At 42.5% G+C, this 19,030-nt stretch overlaps 1 protein-coding gene across 2 annotated transcripts in view; it reads right to left on the reverse strand.

Annotated features, from left to right (window-relative positions):
- SPSB4 (splA/ryanodine receptor domain and SOCS box containing 4) overlaps window positions 1-19,030 on the reverse strand; it is a 183,258-nt gene that overhangs the window by 29,220 nt on the left and 135,008 nt on the right. For both annotated transcript variants that reach the window (XM_083742177.1, XM_083742176.1), the window contains exon 2: window positions 17,434-18,294. In XM_083742177.1, the coding sequence (XP_083598303.1) occupies window positions 17,434-18,127 (694 nt within the window). In that variant the 5' untranslated portion in view covers window positions 18,128-18,294. The remainder of the gene's footprint in view (window positions 1-17,433; window positions 18,295-19,030) is intronic.

The raw sequence follows: 19,030 nt of genomic DNA on the forward strand, positions 1-19,030 counted from the left end.
ATTCCCGCACAAGTTTTTTTAAAAAACAAAAATCCCAAAACACACACACAGAGAGAGACAAAACATTGAAAGTGAGGAAACAGTCATATAGCATTGGTTACTTGCTAAGCAAAGACATGTTCTACCAAAATGCCAAGAAAAAAATAAATGAAGAGAAGAGAGTAAAGTGGGAAGGAGATTGAAGATAAAAGGTTTCATTATCTGACTTCAGGGAGTGTAAAAGCATTGCAATTCTACACTGTTATATAAATTGTTACTTGCTGAAGTAACATTATTTATGGTATTTAAATCCTGCCCTTTCCTGTATCTCAAAGAGACAAAAACAAAAACGGTTCCATTTTATTCTAGTAACTCAGTGAATTGAAGTTAGGTCAAAAGATAAGAGAAAATACAGTGGTTACTCAGGTTACAGACATTTCAGGTTACAGAAATAGTAACCCAGAAATAGTACGTCGGGTTAAGAACTTTGCTTCAGGATGAGAACAGAAATCGTGCAGCAGCAGCGAGAGGCCCCATTAGCTGAAGTGGTACCTCAGGTTAAGAACAGTTTCAGGTTAAGAACGGACCTCCAAAATGAATTAAGTTCTTAACCCAAGGTACCACTTTAACCTAGTGAAGAAGCCGCACTATGTATGGCAAAGTCGAAACTGCAGCCTCCGGAACCTGGTTTGGCCTGATACAATCACAGAGCTCTGGGCACCCCTTCATTACTCTGCAGAAAAGATTGACAGGGGCATGGGGAGGAAGACTACCAGCCAGTGGCAATGCACTTGCCATGGTGGTTGTGAAGGCAAAAACACGGAACCCAGAGCCTGGGTTAGTCACATATTTTAAAATGAGGTGTTCACTTTTTGGAGTCCGCCACACTCTTCTAGAGTACAGCAAAATGTTCACACTGGGCTGGACGATGAATTCCTCAACTAAAACTGGTCTATAATGTGAATATCTGGGAGGTACCCATTTGATGGTCCTGCACCATCCTGAAATTAAACATGCTGTGGCACAAAAAAGGGTGAGATCTCCTGGCTCTGGAATGCCCTCTCCTCCCAAATCAGATTGGTGGCCAATTCTTTTCCACTTTCAGCACCAATTAAAGAGTTATTTATTTATCCAAGCCCTGGGGTGATTCATTTGCCTCTACTGTCTGCTGCTCTTAAGTTTATTTTACTGTGGTGTTATTTTATATTTTTACAGGCTGCTGATGTCTTACTTGGTGCTTTATTGTTGGCAATGTATTTTAATGCTGATCCACTGCAACCTGCATTGTGTAATGAACTGAGGGATAAAAACAGTTTAAATAAATAAACATTCACAGGGGCAAGCCAGTCAAAGCCAGTATCACCTTTGAGGCAACTTCACTAACTTCCAGCTTGTTACTGGAAAAATCAAAATGCTACTTTAGACCAGTGTTTCCCAACCTTTTTCTGACGTGATTCCCTTTCTGTCTGTGCCTCCCCATGGGTGTAGCCAATGGGTGGGGGCAGGAGGCAGCTGCCCCCCAATAAGTAAAAATCAGCAGAAATCAATACAAATATGAGGTTCTGTCCCACCCTAACAAAAATCCTGGCTATGCACATGCCCCGTCCTCTGTGCTATCAGTAGCAAGGTAGCTATTTAAATGTTTTGTTTGTAAATGGAACATGTTTTATCGATAAATTTTATAAATTATACAAGATACAATTACATGAAATGATACATAATGAAATATTGTTGAAGCTGAAAAACTTAAGAAGCGTGGAGCTGGAAGGTACCCCAAGGGGATGTTAGAATTCCTGCTCCATGATTGCAGTCATGGGATTTTTGTCTTTCACATGACGGTATATGTTTTGACTCCACAAAGTGGGAAGTGACGGAGACAGGATGTTTGTGTTACTGTGTTCCGTGAAGTGGGACTATTGTTGTTTGGTTTTTTCTCTTTGCTGTCTGATGCTAGAGAGAGAGGGAGCCATGTTGCAGTGCTCCGTGTGTGTTTATATGTAAATAAAGTAGATTAGCCAAAATGCTTAGTTGCTGAGGTCTGTTACGCGTGATGTGCAAACTCTGAGGATCCCTAAGTGTGCTGGTGTCTGTTGGCATCGGTTGCTGTGATGTTTGGGCTGAAGAAAGCTTATGAAGCTCCCAAACGATCGACCAGGAGGGAACATGCCAGTCGGGCATGGGTCTCTGCCAGGGTCCTACTCGAGTGTAGGCTGATCTCCTGACAGGGTCATCTTTCTAATGCAACCCCCTGCAACGTAGGAAACGCAGCTAAAGCATCCATGTCAGATGGCCACTCAACCTCTCTTTATGAATTTGATGCAAAATATTTGTACACCTTGATACAGCTGGAATAGTCCCCAGGTTTATTGTTTTCTTTCAGCATAGTACTTTGAGTTATCATTTGTGATGTCAGCAGTTATTTCAGACCAATTACTGGAATCGGATCTTTCCAGACAGGATATATTTACAACAGTGTCTATAGTGCCTTACAATAAACTGACGGATGATTCATGCTATTTTTCTTAGTTGAAGTCATTAGAAGTAATCTGGAGCCACAGCGACAGCATAACTAGATGTAATTCTGTGCAATCTGCCACTTTACATGGGACTAAGGATTCAAAATATAATTTGCTTTGATTTTAAAAAAAATGTTTTGCTGATGGTAAAGATCAGAACACAAATGGCAAAATATTTCACTGCAGCTTCTTTTGGTAGATAAGTTTCTTAAGATTTCAAATGAAAATCCTGTAAGAAGAGCCAACTTCATGTGGAGAACAGACATGTGTCTTTCTTTAAACGAACAAATAAATATTTCTCCTACCGATTCGGGATACAATCAGAGACAGTACCATTTTATTGCCATTAACAGCCTACAATTAATTAGATTCTGTATGACTATTTTAATGTGTTAATAGCTTGCTGCGGAGTGGAGGCAGTGCTAGATGTGAACAACTGTGAACACTAGCAACAATCCAGAGCATACATATTTAGCGGATAAAAATTGAACCATTATTTATATTCCAATTACTAGTCAGGAGGAATCCGCACAACACAGATCAAGGGAAGGCCTTACATTGCCCCAGGTTCAGTCCCTGACATTTGCAGGAAGGACTGAGAAATATCTGCATGAAACCCACTTTCAGCCAGTACTGAGCTAGAGGGTCTGACTCTGTCTAAAGCATCTTCCAATGACCCCAAGGAAGAGATTATCACCAGGAAAATCCCACTTGTGTGAACCTAGCCACATTTTGACGTAACAAAGCATGTCAGCCTGAATGCTTAATATATGTTTATGATATATTATTATTATTATTATTATTATTATTATTATTATTATTATTATTATTACTATTATTATTATTATTTACATGTACTGCTCAATTCCAAAAATATTTCCAAGGAACTAACTCCAAATGCTTATAAAACAGAGTCGTCATCAAAGGGCTTTAATTAGGACCGATGTTAAACCTGAATTATTGCAAATCTCTTGCGACCCGAGCCTTAAACTCTTGCTTTTTGCTGCTCTCCTTGAGCAGCAGAAATCAATTCTTCAAGAGCCTCACACTGCATTATTGATGTGGATATGGCAAACAATATCCATAATCCCATTAGCTGACCTCTAAAAGAAATGTTAGCAAGTATGTGATATTTAAGGGGGGTGGGAAGAGACTGTGAAGCCCTTCCCTAAACTCATGCCTAGTTGGACAGCTCAAGGCTTATTCTGGCACATGGCCTATAAAAACAGCTGTCAGTCAGGTGCTCATGTATTATTCAGGAACTCCATGGGCTTTGTGGGCCCAAACCTCTCTTGTCTCTTGTTGTGAGCATTATCTAGTCAACCATGCAAGGCATTCAGGTTACTATGCAACGTGAGTTACAAGAAATAAAAAGAACAAGAATGCCTTTCTTCCAGTTTAAGGATGCATTGGTTGTTGTACAAGTTTAAATCATCTTAGCCCCGCTACCATTTGGTGGCACTTGTCTGTGAGAAGTGTCCCATTTGACACTCAGATATTCATTTTCAGCTGCCTCCCCATTCTGGGCAAGTGCAAATCTGTGCTTGCCTAGCTTTCACTGATCTGACACCTGTGACCCCCCCCCCCCTCCGGCTTCAATATTCTGTGTATGAATATTGCTAATGAAGGAAAGGAATCCCAAGAGGCACACTAGCTGACCTAGGATTTTCATTCACATTTCAGAATATTTAGTGTCCTGTGCAAAATAAATATCTCAACCGCATGTGCATTCTTAGAATTGCCATGTCTGCCCGTTAAGTTATCATTAGCATGTTGCTAACAATGACTTCCAGAACTCTGGAGATGCCTGGATGATGCCCAAGTCAGAAATTTTTATATGCCTCTGGGCAGCACAAAACTCCTACCTCCATCAATAAAGTGCAGGTGTGTACAGTATACCTGAAGGAGCGTCTCCACCCCCATCGTTCAGCCCGGACGCTGAGGTCCTCCTATGAAGGTCTTCTGGCAGTTTCCTCACTGCAAGAAGTGAAGGTACAAGGAACCAGGAAGAGGGCATTCTCGGCAGTGGCACCTTCCCTGTGGAACGCCCTCCCATCAGATGTCAAGGAGATAAAGAACCACACAACTTAGACATCTGAAGGCAGCCCTATATTAGGTAGTTTTTAATGTCTGACATTTTATCATGTTTTGATATGCACTGTAAGCCGCCTAGAGTGCCTGGGGAAACCCAGCCAGATGGGTGGGCTGTTGTTGTTGTTGTTGTTGTTGTTGTTAAAGAGAGATCATTTCCCAAGAGGGCAAAGCCAGTGGCCAGAAGATGACCCAAGAATTCCTCAGGCACTGAATCTTTCAGATGCATTTTCATTGTTCAAAGCTGCTTTGAGAGAATCTTAGATGAAATGCAAGTTATCAAAATGTCTATGTTTCTATGATTCCATATAACAACCTTCTATATAGAGGTGGGTGCTAAAATGTTCACAACATGGATTTCATCTGAGACCTTCTTTTAAAAAGGGAAAGAAATGGAAGGTATTTCATTTTTCAACAACTGAAAACAGGAGGCATGCATGCTATAAAACCAAAGTCAATTTTGTTTAGCTTGGCTGTATCCCAACCTAAACTTTTGGGCTTTAAGCAAGGGGGGAACTATACAATTTCCCTGCCCCTTCAACCCCCCACAGTTGTTGTTTTTTTAAAGAATACTGGGCTACTTAATTTTATGAGCAGCTCTGCCAAACTAGAATAAACAAGTCTGAAAAACATTCCCACAAAAAGGTTTTTCACATAAACACGCACATAAGAAAAGGGTGGGGGAGAAATCAAACCAATGGGGATTGGAATATATACAATTGAGTAATCCAGGGAGCTAAAAACTCACATGCCAGCTGCTGAGCATGTACGCCTTAGAATAAAATTTCCATTTCCACAAGCTCTTTGCTACTAGGTAAGGTTTCAATGGACATGGATTCTGTTTCCTAATGAGCAAATCCCACACAAACAGACTCTGCACAACTTAGAAAAGAATAAACAATGAACTTTTTGCCAGTCTTTTGGATTCCCATCAGCAAAGATGAGCATTACCGATAGCAAAACTTCCTTTGGTTTTGCAGTCTATGTGGTCAGTGCTAATGCACTATAATAATGGATCGTGGTCAAAGTCGTTAGCTAGAAACTAAAAACGCAGGACAGGAAATAAATCAGGATCACAATTTTTTTCTTTTCTTCTGAAAGCATTTTTGGAATGCGTCGCACACAAACTCAAGGTAAACCCCAATATATAGCTAGAGAAAACAGGAGTATGTGTGTGTGTGTGTGTGTGTGTCCATCCAGTAAGTAGGTTTGCTTGCAAAGGAAGTCTAGCCTGCGTGTTCAAAGTTACACAAGCTCTAGGCACAAGTTACAGAATAAGATCTAACAAACTACATTAAGGGTGTGGGGCCTAATTAAGCCCAGTAGGTCTCTGAAAATTTGGCTGGCAAGGCCATTTGGGGCTAACTATGCCCACCTCATGTGACATCTGGCGCAGGGATCTGTTATCTCAGAATTAAAAACTCACATTGGGGATAAAAGATCTACAGTGGTACCTTGGGTTAAGAACTTAATTCGTTCTGGAGGTCCGTTCTTAACATGAAACTGTTCTTAACCTGAGATACCACTTTAGCTAATGGGGCCTCCCGCTGCCGCCACACCGCCGGAGCACAATTTCTGTTCTCATCCTGAAGCAAAGTTCTTAACCTGAGGTACTATTTCTGGGTTAGTGGAGTCTGTAACCTGAAGCATCTGTAGAAGTGTCTGCAACCTGAGGTACCACTGTATTCTCTCTGATCTTAGCTCTATGCACCAGAATGCTAAGATAGGAGATAAGCTTCTACAGCTGTCTTTTACCAAAGAAGAGAATGTGCAAGCACATACATAGTGCTAAACTGCTCTTTCAGCTCTATGTATCTTTAAAGGGTAACCACCCTTCCCTCATGATGGAGGAAGTGGGTTGGGAGAGGGTTTCTCAGGCAACAGGGTACCACTGCACCCATAAGGAGCCATGCTAATGACCCCAGAGTTGGATCAGTACTCTTTTTAGTGCCTGTAGTAATTCTTTTCATTTGTTGATAATAACCCTGGGAAAGTTTTTGGACAAAAGACTTTGGAGATCCGCTGCCAGTCATTACAAAATGGACCAATGATCACATGTATTGAAAGGTAGCGTCAGAATATTCAGCCTCCACATCCAGTGTAGGTGTTGTTTGTTAAATGTTCATGCTGCAAGAAGCCAAGAACATTATTTTGTATACTTGCTGCTGCAAACCAGCAAGGTTACCCTTCTAAACTTTCTAGCAGAGGTTGCAAAGATACACCTTTTGTGAATCATGTGGCTTGCTTATACAGTACTGGCTCCAATTTATTGCAAAATAAGCTCCTGTAAGAGTAAGTCAAAGCAGACTCCGTTTTTCTTCCCCCAAAGGGATACTGTTTACACACTTTGAAAACAAAACACAAATAATAGAGATGTTTTATGGGCCCTTGAACAAGGACAACACAGCATTTCCCCCCCATGCCTCATGGTACACTCAGCCTTTGCAAAACAACATCTAAGAGCAGATGCAAAGTGTGTTCTGTATCCCACTCTTCTCCCCAGCTAGAACATTAGTCTGTCACTGCCCGAAAATATTTTTCAATATTCTATATAGAACGTTCCTGTATGCAATTACTTTTAATGACAAACTGCGACAGTCCAGAGAAGTACTTATGCTCTCCTACTTCCCCGAGAAACGAGATATTATGTTCAAGTTAGCATTTGTAAAGAAGATTTACCACCTGCCTTGCAGGCAGGAAAAAAAATGGGACTAGTAAAGGGGGGACAGATAGCCATCTTTATAAAAAACTATTGTCTTAGTAGCATCGCCAACCTTGGAGGGGGGGCACATGTGGACACATTTGCAAAATCAGAGAAACTGTCAGGAGCAACACACATAACCACACAACGAAGCGCATGCACATTCTTAGTATTAAAGAGCCAATCTGAACTGTCACATTATACTAAAACAATAGTTTGCTTCTTACTGAATATCCTCCCTTTCTATCCATCCGCATTTGGCACTGATATATGCAAACCTCCCATTTAAAGTATCAATCCCTTTCAGACGTAAGTACGGCAATGATGGGGCATGTCAAAGATGATAAAGGTAAGTGATTGGAACTGGCGTTTTGTCCTGGAAACATCTGCTATCACAAGTAGGATGTTTATGAGGGAACAAAATGGTTGGAGAGAGCATTAACTTGCTTGTTCTTACATACAGCTATCAATTATGAGGCCTTTTCACAAGAGATACGAGGAGGAAAGGGGTTTTGTCCAGAACGGGGGCTTTGTTATTATTGTTGACATGGGACGGAAAAGTGGAAGAGTGCCAACTTTAAAAATCAGTTGCCCATTGTGGCCGGTTTTGAGTGCACATTTACATTTCAGTAATGAGAAATGCAACACAGTACACAGATCCAAGTGACACTTGTGAAAAACACCATGATTTGAAGCAGTATACAACAACAGTTCAGCTGTAACATTCCCCACACCCACAATTAGAAAATGTGAAAGTACCACACCCATGGCTGTTATGGTATCTGCCCTTGGGATAATTATTCCTGTCTCTAAGTATTTCTCATCTACAAAATATAAGGCATCAACTGGATGCCTTTCCTGACTCGTGCATTAGAACTCCTTGTCTATAGCCATTAGGGAAGGGCCTTTGCTCAGCTGTAGAGCATCTTCTTCACATGCAGAGTAGCTGAGGTTCAATCCTCCCGCCTCTCCAGGTAGGGATGGGAGAATTTCCTGCCTGAAATGATACAGAACAGCTGCCAGTCACTGCTGACAAGACTGGGCTTGATAGTCCAATGGTCTGATATAATATAAGGCAGCTTCCTATGTTGCTACTGTAAGTACAAACTCTCAAGAAGTGCAGCAGGTTATCCCCATGATTCTACATTCTTTGCACATCCCCTTGTCCCAGGGTACTGTTTTTAACCGTGCTCCACAGCTGGTGAACTCTGGGGTTGTAATTTACACAAAATAGTGGGGGGGGGGGGAGATTTCATAAACAGGAACCCTCTGCCCAATCTGCTATATAATCCTTAGAAGGCAGCGTTACATCTGCATCAGTTCTCTGTGCTCCTCTAAAATTCAGTGGGTCAACCTTATTTCTCTCTGAAGCACTGAAACGTATCACTGAAATTGGAGCACTACCAGCAGCCATATGGATTATACCACAATCAGACATCTGAATAAGCAGTTTCACTTTACAGTGGCTTTGGGGGAAAGAACTCCAGTACTTTTTTTAAAAAAAAAAAACACCCCAAAACTCCCATGTCCTATATAAATTAACATGTTCTTAAACCAATTCACTTAAATATAACAAGGCTGAGTTCAGATTCAGGGAAATAAAAACACCAAGGCTGTCTAAATAAAATACTGACATGCATTCCTAAAGCTCAGTTAAGTGAAAGACAACTTATCTACATGACTACTTATCCCTCAGATACAGCCAACTCAGTACAGTCAGGGTAAATAAGAGAGTAATTTAATGCATTTGAAACTGTGAGAAAGACTGACATCTATATTCAGTTAGTGGCGGAGGAAGCGCTGCAGGCCCTGTGGTGAATACCACCCGGCATTTTGTCATCCCCCCCCCCAGTGGTGACACCCAGAGTGGCCCACACCCACCACACACTCCTTCCTCTGCCCCTGTATTCAGATCTACCTTAAATTAGTAAGGTAATGGTAAAGGACCATTAAGTCCAGTCAAAGGTGTCTATGGGGTGCGGTGCTCATCTTGCTTTCAGGCCGAGGGAGCCAGCGTTTGTTGACAGACAGATTTCCAGGTCATGTGGCAAGCATGACTAAACTGCTTCTAGTGCACAGAACACCATGACGAGTGCCAGAGTGCTTGGAAAAGCTGTTTACTTTCCTGCTGCAGTGGTACCTATTTATCTACTTGCACTGGCATGCTTTTGAACTGCTAGGTTGGCAGAAGCTGGGACAGAGCAATGGGAGCTCACCCAGTCGTGGGGATTCAAACAGCCAACCTTCTGATCAACAAGCCCAAGAGACTCGGTGGTTTAGACCACAGCGCCACCCATTCCCTTCCCTTCTTTTACCTTTTAGTAAAGATGGAGAGAGGTCTGTCATTGGGCAATAAATGCTGCCGCCTGGCTTAAGCGTTGTGTGCTAGTCAAAACAAGGTTAAAAAAGGCCAGGATTCAAAGATATATTTTTTGCATGCAGCCAAGAGCATTACATCCAAATTCCACTTCAACAGTTCCTACTGAAGAGCCAATACACTTTTTTAAACTGCATAACAGCTTGTCATTTCAACAGTGGGAGCTGCTGAAGTGAAAACAGAAGTGAAGCTCTAGGCAATGCAAACGGTGTGCAAAACGCACACATAGGTTCTTCTGAAAACCAGCCAAGAAAATATTTCCTAAACACACAATGAATGGAATCCAAATATCCACTTTAGGCAAGCCCAAGGGTTTGGCACATGATATATTTTGCCTTTCAAACCCACATGCCATATGAAAAATGCTTTTGAAAAACTCTCCATCAACCTACCCAATTTAAAGAGTGGTTTGCCACTTGACAAAGAAGACTACAATATTCATTAGCCATTCCCTTATAAAAAGCCTAGGTGCTCAGGGAAAACTCCTGATGACATTCCAATACACAAGCTAATAGAATCCATAATTACAAATATTTGTGGAGTTTACTAGGACTCTATTAATTTTGCATTGTGTAGTTTTTGAATTTGATGGCCCCAAGAGTGCATTTTTCCAAGTTGATTACAGGCTCTTTTACAGAGAGATACCAATCGAGGCCACTCAAACAAAAACAAAAACAGAAGACCATAAAAGTTAGGAAAGATATTGAGCAGTACATAGTCTACATCAACTTGCAAGTCTGCTGAATCTACACAGAGGAAGAGGCCAATTTATTTTCCTTTTCCAAGATGCTTAGCCAAGAATGTGAAGAATTTAGAATGAACTGAACCAGCAAAATGTGTAGAGATGGTGTTATTAGACATTTATAGTTACTTTACAAATATGCTAGCAGCAGACGGCAGGACCCTTCAACTTTCACAAATATATATGAGTACTTGGAGCCAAGAAACAGCATAAAACTGTATGGCATATTTTAGAGGGCACACAAACACAAGCTTGTTCAAATGACAGACAAAATCTCTTTGACGCAAACAAGGAAATAATTTTCAATTGCACTCTCCCCTCAAAATGAAACTCTTGTCCATTAATTGAGGGGGGAGAAAGATGGATGTAGGAAAGTTCTCTACATCATTACTGTAGTTATTACAAATAAATAATAAAGAACAAGAACATTCAAGAACATACCTCGGGTCACAAAAATCCCTTATAAGACACTTTTCCCTCTTTAGAATAATACCGAAACGGCCAAGGAAAAGAAGCACGTTTTGAGAATTATGCAAAGCAGTGAAAACTTAGATAACTTTTGTAATCTGGCATGGTGAAAAAATAGGTTGCAAGCAGCAGCATAACAGAGGAGCAGACCTTCAATAAAGTCTTTGCAATGGCTGCCCCAATAAGCCCCTGCAAATATGTGAAAGTATTATCTAATTGTTTGCTTCCAGCTGAAGCATCCCCATCCATTCACTTATTTCATATACAGTGGTACCTTGGTTTACATACGCTTCTGGTTGCAAATTCGGCTAACCCAGAAATAGTACCTCGGGTTAAGAACTTTGTTTCAGGATGAGAACAGAAATCGTGCTCCAGCGGCGCAGCGGCAGCAGGAGGCCCCATTAGGTAAAGTGGTACTTCAGGTTAAGAACAGTTTCAGGTTAAGAACGGACCTCCGGAACGAATTAAGTACTTAACCCAAGGTACCACTGTAAAGCCTAACAAATATAGACCAAAGCGGTGAGCACAATGGCCACTTACATTTTTCCGCAAACTGGAAAGCTGGGGTGCGACAGGGAGAGGTGGGGCAGGAAGGTGATGAGGTTGGGATTGTGCGAGCACCCTAACAGAAACCACTCTGCCCTGTCTCTGCTTTGCTTCAGAAATTGGCAGCAATGCCACTGTCAGGAGAGCTATGACATGGTCTCGGTATGGCTGCTTCTCTGTCTACAAACCTGCAAGATAGGGCCTTCTCGGTGGTGGCTCACAAACTTTGGAACTAGAGAAATTAAACTGGCTTGCTTTCATGTTGTCCTGTTGGCAGGTGAAGACTTTCTTGTTCCAACTGGATTTTGGGAACTGACTGCTTTTAAGGAAAGGGCTAGGGCAGGCTTCCTCAACCTTGGCCCTTCATATGTTTTGCGACTACAATTCCCATCATCCCTCACCACTGGTCCTGCTAGCTAGGGATCATGGGAGTTGTAGGCCAAAAACATCTGGAGGGCCAAGGTTGAGGAAGCCTGGGCTAGTTCTACAATGTTTTTGATGTAATGATCTGCGTGTTTTAGTACACATATATCATAATTCTATTAATGCTCATTTGTTTTTAATGATTGCTTCCCCTCACCTATGTTTTTAAGCTGTTTCTATTTTAGCTGTAAGTTACCATGAGTCTCTGTTAGGGGGGGAAAGGCAGGGTATAAGTAAATATAATAATCATGAAATTCACATTCAAGGGGAGGGGGGAATTTGCACAATTTTTCATAACTGGCTAATGTGTACTTTTTCTTCCCAATAGGAATGTGTCCCATCACTCATTCATCAAGCATTCTTTGATGAGGGCACAATCCAAACTCCTGCTTGGGAGCAGTGGGGAACAAGCTCTTGAGCTACTTGTGCCAGCCAGGAAGGGGAGGGTGGGGCAGAAATTGCACTATTCTTTTTAAGTCCTAACTCCTTTCTGCTCTTTGCTTTACCTAACAGAAGTCACTGCAGGCAACAGAAAGGACCTTTTTCTTAAAGTGCAACATCCTTCATTCTATAGCTTGGGTATATTAAAACCAGTGGGAGTTATATCATAGGATTTATGTGAGATGTGAAGATCACTGGTGGCTTACAACTAGCGATAGATGGGAGCAAACTGCGATCCAGTTCACATTTAAAGGCAAACCTTTAAAAATGTATTTGATTTAACAGTGATCTGTCGGTAGGCTTCATGGCTCCCCACTGGTCTCTGAAGCTCACACAGTCAAGGCACTTAGACAGGTTTCCTTAATTACTTTTTCTAGGAATCGTTTCTTCACTCTCTGGAGGGAAAGAAACGTGTGGCTCTCTGAACGTGTGGCTCTAGTATGTTGGATTGTTGCGCAAGTATTGCAGCTATACTGCAGAACCTAAGATTTGCCCAGAGAAGCTGACTGGGTGCTGTAACAAGTTGAGAAGACTTCTGGGAGAAGCAGATATATTGTTGAAAGAAAGGGGGTTTTTTACCTAAGAATATCTACCTGGTTTTCATAAGTACAATAAAACATTTAAAAAGAATATTCGGCAAAACGTTACTGGGGCATTGTGTTACTAGTATGCTGCTGATGCTGTTGATACCCAGCTCTATTTTGTAGTATCTGAATCAGGAGAGGCCATGCATGTCCTAAACTGGTGTCCAAATGCACTTATGAGCTTGATGACGGCTAGTAAACCGTGGCTGAATCCTGACAAGATGGATGGGAATTGGGTGTGCCTGGGAATTAGATGTGTACCAGCTTTTGAATGGATATCCTAGGAAACCACAGGTGAGTGGTCTGGAGGTGCTCCTAGATAAATCCCTGTTATTAGAGGCCCTATGTGGCCAGACAGCCCACTATGAATTTCACAAACTACAACATGAAGCTACTAACATGAGTTTGACCAAACTGCGGGAGGCAGTGGAAGACAAGAGTGCCTGGGGTACTCTGGTCCATGGGGTCATGAAGAGTCGGACACAACTAATCATAATCATAATAATTTATTATTTATACCCCACCCATCTGGCTGGGTTTCCCCAGCCACTCTGGGCAGCTTCCAACAAAATATCAAAATACAGTAGTCCATCAAACATTAAAAGCTTCCCTAAACAGGGCTGCCTTCAGATGTCTTCTAAAAGTCTGGCAGTTGTTGTTCTCTTCGACATCTGCTGGGAGGGCATTCCACAGGGCAGGCGCCACTACCGAGAAGGCCCTCTGCCTGGTTCCCTGTAACTTGGCTTCTCACAGTGAGAGAACTGCCAGAAGGCCCTTGGCACTGGACCTCAGTGTCCGGTTAGAATGATGGCGGTGGAGACACTCCTTTAGGTATACTGGACCGAGGTCGTTTAGGGCTTTAAAGGTTAGCACCAACACTTTGAATTGTGCTCAGAAACGTACTGGGAGCCAATGCAGATCTCTCAGAACTGGTGTTATGTGGTCTCAGCGGCCACTCCCAGTCACCAGTCTAGCTGCCGCATTCTGGATTAATTGCAGTTTCCGGGTCACCTTCAAAGGTAGCCCCACGTAGAGCACGTTGCAGTAGTCCAAGCGGGAGATAACTAGAGCATGCACCACTGGCGAGGCAGTTCGCGGGCAGGTAGGGTCTTAGCCTGCGTACCAGATGGAGCTGGTAGACAGCTGCCCTAGACACAGAGTTAACCTGCACCTCCATGGACAGCTGTGAGTCCAAAATGACTCCCAGGCTGCACACCTGGTTCCTCAGGGGCACAGTTACCCCATTCAGGACCAGGGAATCCCCCACACCCACCCGCTCCCTGTCCCCCAAAAACAGTACTTCTGTCTTGTCAGGATTCAACCTCAATCTGTTAGCTGCCATCCATCCTCCAACTGCCTCCAGGCACTCACACAGGACCTTCACTGCCTTCACTGGTTCTGATTTAAAGGAGAAGTAGAGCTGGGTGTCATCCGCATACTGACGAACACCCAGTCCAAACCCCCTGATGATCTCTCCCAGCGGCTGCATATAGATGTTGAAAAGCATGGGGGAGAGGACGGAACCCTGAGGCACCCCACAAGTGAGAGCCCAGGGGACTGAACACTCATCCCCCACCACCACTTTCTGAACACGGCCCAGGAGGAAGGAGCGGAACCACTGTATGACAGTGCCCCCAGCTCCCAGCCCCTCAAGACAGTCCAGAAGGATGTTATGGTCGATGGTATCAAATGCCGCTGAGAGATCCAGCAGAACTAGGAAACAGCTCTCACCTTTGTCCCTAGCCCACCAGAGATCATCAACCAGTGCGACCAAGGCAGTTTCAGTCCCATGATGAGGCCTGAATCCTGACTGGAAGGGATCCAAACGACTAAACAACAACAACAACAACTACAGCATCTGAAGGGGCACAACGTTCCCATCCCTAGTCTAGATTTCGGCCAATGGTTTCATTCATATATATACACAGTGAATCAAGTTCAAAGTTTCTTAGTTAAGTAAATTATTACAGTGGTACCTCGGAACTCGAATGTAATCCATTCCGGAAGACCGTTCGACTTCCAAAATGTCCAAGTTCTGAGGCACGGCTTCCAATTGGCCATCAGCCTGGTTTTTGCACAGTGGAAGCCACATTGGACGTTCGTGTTTCGAGGAACATTCAAAAACCAGAGCACTGACTTTCAGGTTTTTGATGTTTGAGAACGGAGCTGTCTGAGTTACGAGGTAACACTGTACAGAGAAACAAAACTACAATCATGCTGTTACATAATATACTCATGGAAGTTTCGGTAGATAAGCACTTTGCAGTGAGAGGGGTAAAATCCTGTTTTGTCTGTGAAGTTGTTCCTATTTTTAGCTATCTGAACACAGCCTTGCTCAGGGCCATTTCTATTTGCTTACGGTTCGTTTTCTATTCAGCCAACTTCTGTCAACTTCCAAAAGAATTACAAAGCATTTTCTGTACAGATAATATTTCCCAGGTTAACCTCAATTGCTATAAAACTTTGAGGTCCTTTTATCTTCATTTTAAGATGTTAGAAGTTTCATTGAAAATACAGCTACAGTGTGCTGGCAAGAGTTCAGTTGATAAAAACTCCTAATGGGAAGGGGCTATTTTAAAAATATAGTTATAAAGGTGAAAGTTAAAAGGTCCAAGCCTTTGTGATTTTTTTTTTTAAAGAGCTAGCACACAAAAACAGATAAAGTTCATAAGGAGAATAATTTAGACATCCTTTTTGAGGCTAAAAGGAAAGAAAGGGGAGCTAAGAAAGATGCAGCCAAAAGTATTTGTACCTTTTCAAATGATGCTCCTTTTTGCTCATTGGTTTTGTTTAGTGAGCCAGATCGCCCTATCTGCAAACTCATAGGATAAATTTAAAATGAACTTAAAAGCTTAGCCTTGCAAGGTGTTTTTGATTTTTTTAAAAGGTATGGGTTTAGGCAGCCTTCATGGTGTAGAACTTGAACCCTCTTTATATATAGAAATACACACAAGGAAAAGGCCTCAACATACAACACTGGCAAAACTCCATGTGGCAATCCATTTTTGCAAGCCTCTGCCTGCTGATTCTTAGAGCAGGAGTTAGACCTCGCTTTGACAGAACAGAATAAATTTGAAGGCCATTGATGCTTCAAATCCAGACTGGGAAGCAGCAGATTGAGAAATCTAGATCAGCCTGAGTTCTCCCCCGCTATTTTGGCAACACAGTGATAGCTGCATCAGGCAAAAAGTTTTATTTGTTTCTATACCACATAAAAAAGTAAAAAAAAACTCAATGTGATCACCAACATAAAATCACCATGGAAAAGAACAGTATAACTTGCAATTCAAGTTAATCATGAACTTAAGCAGACCACCCCTCAGGGATAACTTGAGTGAACCAATGAGCATTAAGCAGGCTCTGAATCACCAGGACTGTAGATATTTATTGAGAGTGCATTCCAAGGGCAGGTCTTGTTAAACTAAAGGTGCTGTTTTTAGCAAACTGTAAGGGAACTGCCATCAGTGCCGGAGGGAGAGAGCAAAATCCAGAGAGATTCCAGAGAGCGTGCTGGGATTGGGAGAGGCAGGCTTTCGCGCAGCTTCTTTGCTGGAAGAAGTTTAAGAAACGCCCACTGACGGATTCTGCCAGCGATTGAGGCAGCCACGGGTGAGTGGCTATCCAGACAGAAAAGGTTCACTCAGGCAACCCAGCCAGGTGTTTGCACCGGCTTACGCATGAGCAACCCCTAGAACCATTACACAAACATAAGATGAACCTTATGAGAATGCAGCAGTACTGAAATTTTCTCTCCCAACTGCAACTCCCATCATCCCGAAAGGTCAGTGGTAGCCAGTGGACAGGGATGATAGGAGATGTAGTGAAGCAGTATCTGGAGGGCACCACATTGGCCATCCCTGATTTAACGTATGAAGCACCAGCTGTAAGCGTAACACTGTACAAACACAGGTGCAATCCTGCCCAAGGGGAGGGTCACAACCCATCTATCTTCAACTGTACTCCAAAGCTATAAATGCACAATCTTTGCTCCTGCCTAGTGAATGGGAAAGCTGCTTCTATATAACACAAAGTGTTTTTACAGAGATCTCAAAAACTGGACAGATCAGAACCCAGTTTTCAAGCCTGACTTTGAAGAATATAGTTTTGCAAGGCATTCCATCATCAATTCAACAAGAACCCAGTTTGCAAACATTAAAAAACCTGATACTCTATAATTAAAACTTTCACTGCTAATCTACATTTTTGCATACTTCTAAAAAAGAAGATTAAAACCACAAAAGCATGAAATAATACTCACACATTAATTCCACAGAGTTTCTAGCCTGAAAAAAAGGAGGACAGAACTGCGGCAACATGAGGTAGGTGCTACAGTCATTTTAGATATTTGTGAGCCCAGCACACTCATCTTACTACAGCTGCAAATTACAGATATTGGCAGCAACATCACCCAGATGACCTTATTTCACCAGAAGGTTACAGGACAGGCAGGTGCAACTTCTCCCTGACTGCACATTTAGTATGGAAGAATACTGTTAAGCTGGCAAAGCTAGAAACATGTTTAGGTGTTTGGGGAAAAGAAATCAGAAGTGTGGTGGAACACTTACGATCAAGTCCGTTGATGTATCTCATTGTGATTTCACAGTGCCCCCATACCGCACTGACTATAGGATAGAGTTTTTTCCCTTTTAGTCCCCTGAAGGCCACTCCGAGGTACTGTCCATCTACAATGAAGCTAAGCGTCCCTTCATCCATATCCAAAACCACCAGTAAGGAGTCTGGGAGTACAAAAGACTCGTCCGGTTCCAAAAATACGGGATATGTCACCCCAGGCTGATTTTTGCAGTTGTGATAAAGTTTGTTGCGCCCAAGGTCCCAGCCCCATGACTCATTATTGCTACCAACCAATGACGTATATCCTACAGAATGCAAAGGCGCTTCTGCTGTTGACACTCCAACCACAGCGTGTGTTCCTCGCTGCCTGGCGGGCCAGTGGATCTGCCAAACATGTAGGCCCCTCGTATACCCAACTTTGCCTCGGATGCAGTCTGTGCTTTGGGCTACCGGATGTCTGTGAAATGTCAGTTTGTCATCTTCCTTCACAAATATATTTAAGGATCGGTCTTCATTGTTCCAAGCGTGCTTGTACTGGACCTCCAAATGGGCCGGGGGCATATCCAGCAACATATCCAATCTCGCAGGCTTGCAGAAATCTGGACCCCTCAGTTCTCTTTTAACAGGTCTGTAAGGGGGTTCCCGAACATCGACAGACTTTATGCTCCCTGAGATTTTTTGGCCCATTGCTTGGCTGCAGATTGCTTGGCTGCAGGGAACGAAGGGTGGATCTGGTCCCAGTGTTAACTCATGAAAACACTTTCAAGCTGAGCCAGTGGACTCTGTGCATGTAGACTGGATTTACTCTTGCCTTCTGGACCCGTCTAGAGCCAATGTTTTCTGAGAATACACTCCTAGGGGGGAGAAAAAGTAGAGAGAGTCTCCAGTTAAAAAGCAGTCAACTTATAACCCACATATGTATTCCTAAAAATTTCTATGATTGGTGCCAAGTTATTTTAAAATGAAGAACTGACAATTCTCGGCTTCATGGGCTTTGTACAACAGCGGCCACTAGCCAGACTGTCAGCAGGATATATTGAGCCTGCAGTGTTCCAAATACAGACAGCAATTTCCGTCTTTTCATAATAGACACAGACATTCCACACCTTTTGCCCTTCCACCCATATAGTCTAGTCAGCGCTGTCATGTTGTACAAGAGCTTTTCTCTTCATTATCAGGTATGCATGAGACCATCCATTTTCACTTGTGCTTCTTTATATTGCTTCAAAAAGAAATTCTTTCGGCAAGCTTTTTACCTTTTGTATTTCTCTTTTCTAAATCTGCCTTTCTAATCCGAATACCTTGTAAAGGAACCCAGACTAGCATAGCTGGAAGGTATCCCTGGATGATAGCAAACAGCTGTGAAACTTGATACTTCACCTTTTTTTAAAAAAAGTCATGCCCCTTAAATAAATATATACGGCAAAACTTCTTTTACGATTTGTGATGGGCTTCTGAAAAGGAAGCTGGAGAGATTTAACAAATGCTTATGGTTCTGAAACGTGTTTTGACCAGCCCATCCTGTGGATTGTTTGGTTTGAAAATACAAATGGAGGTGTTAAGTGGTGCTGCTACTATGTTGAAAAGCCT

The sequence above is a fragment of the Podarcis gaigeae genome (genome assembly GCF_964106915.1).
Source record: "Podarcis gaigeae genome assembly, chromosome: 5".
In the NCBI taxonomy this organism is placed as follows: domain Eukaryota; kingdom Metazoa; phylum Chordata; class Lepidosauria; order Squamata; family Lacertidae; genus Podarcis; species Podarcis gaigeae.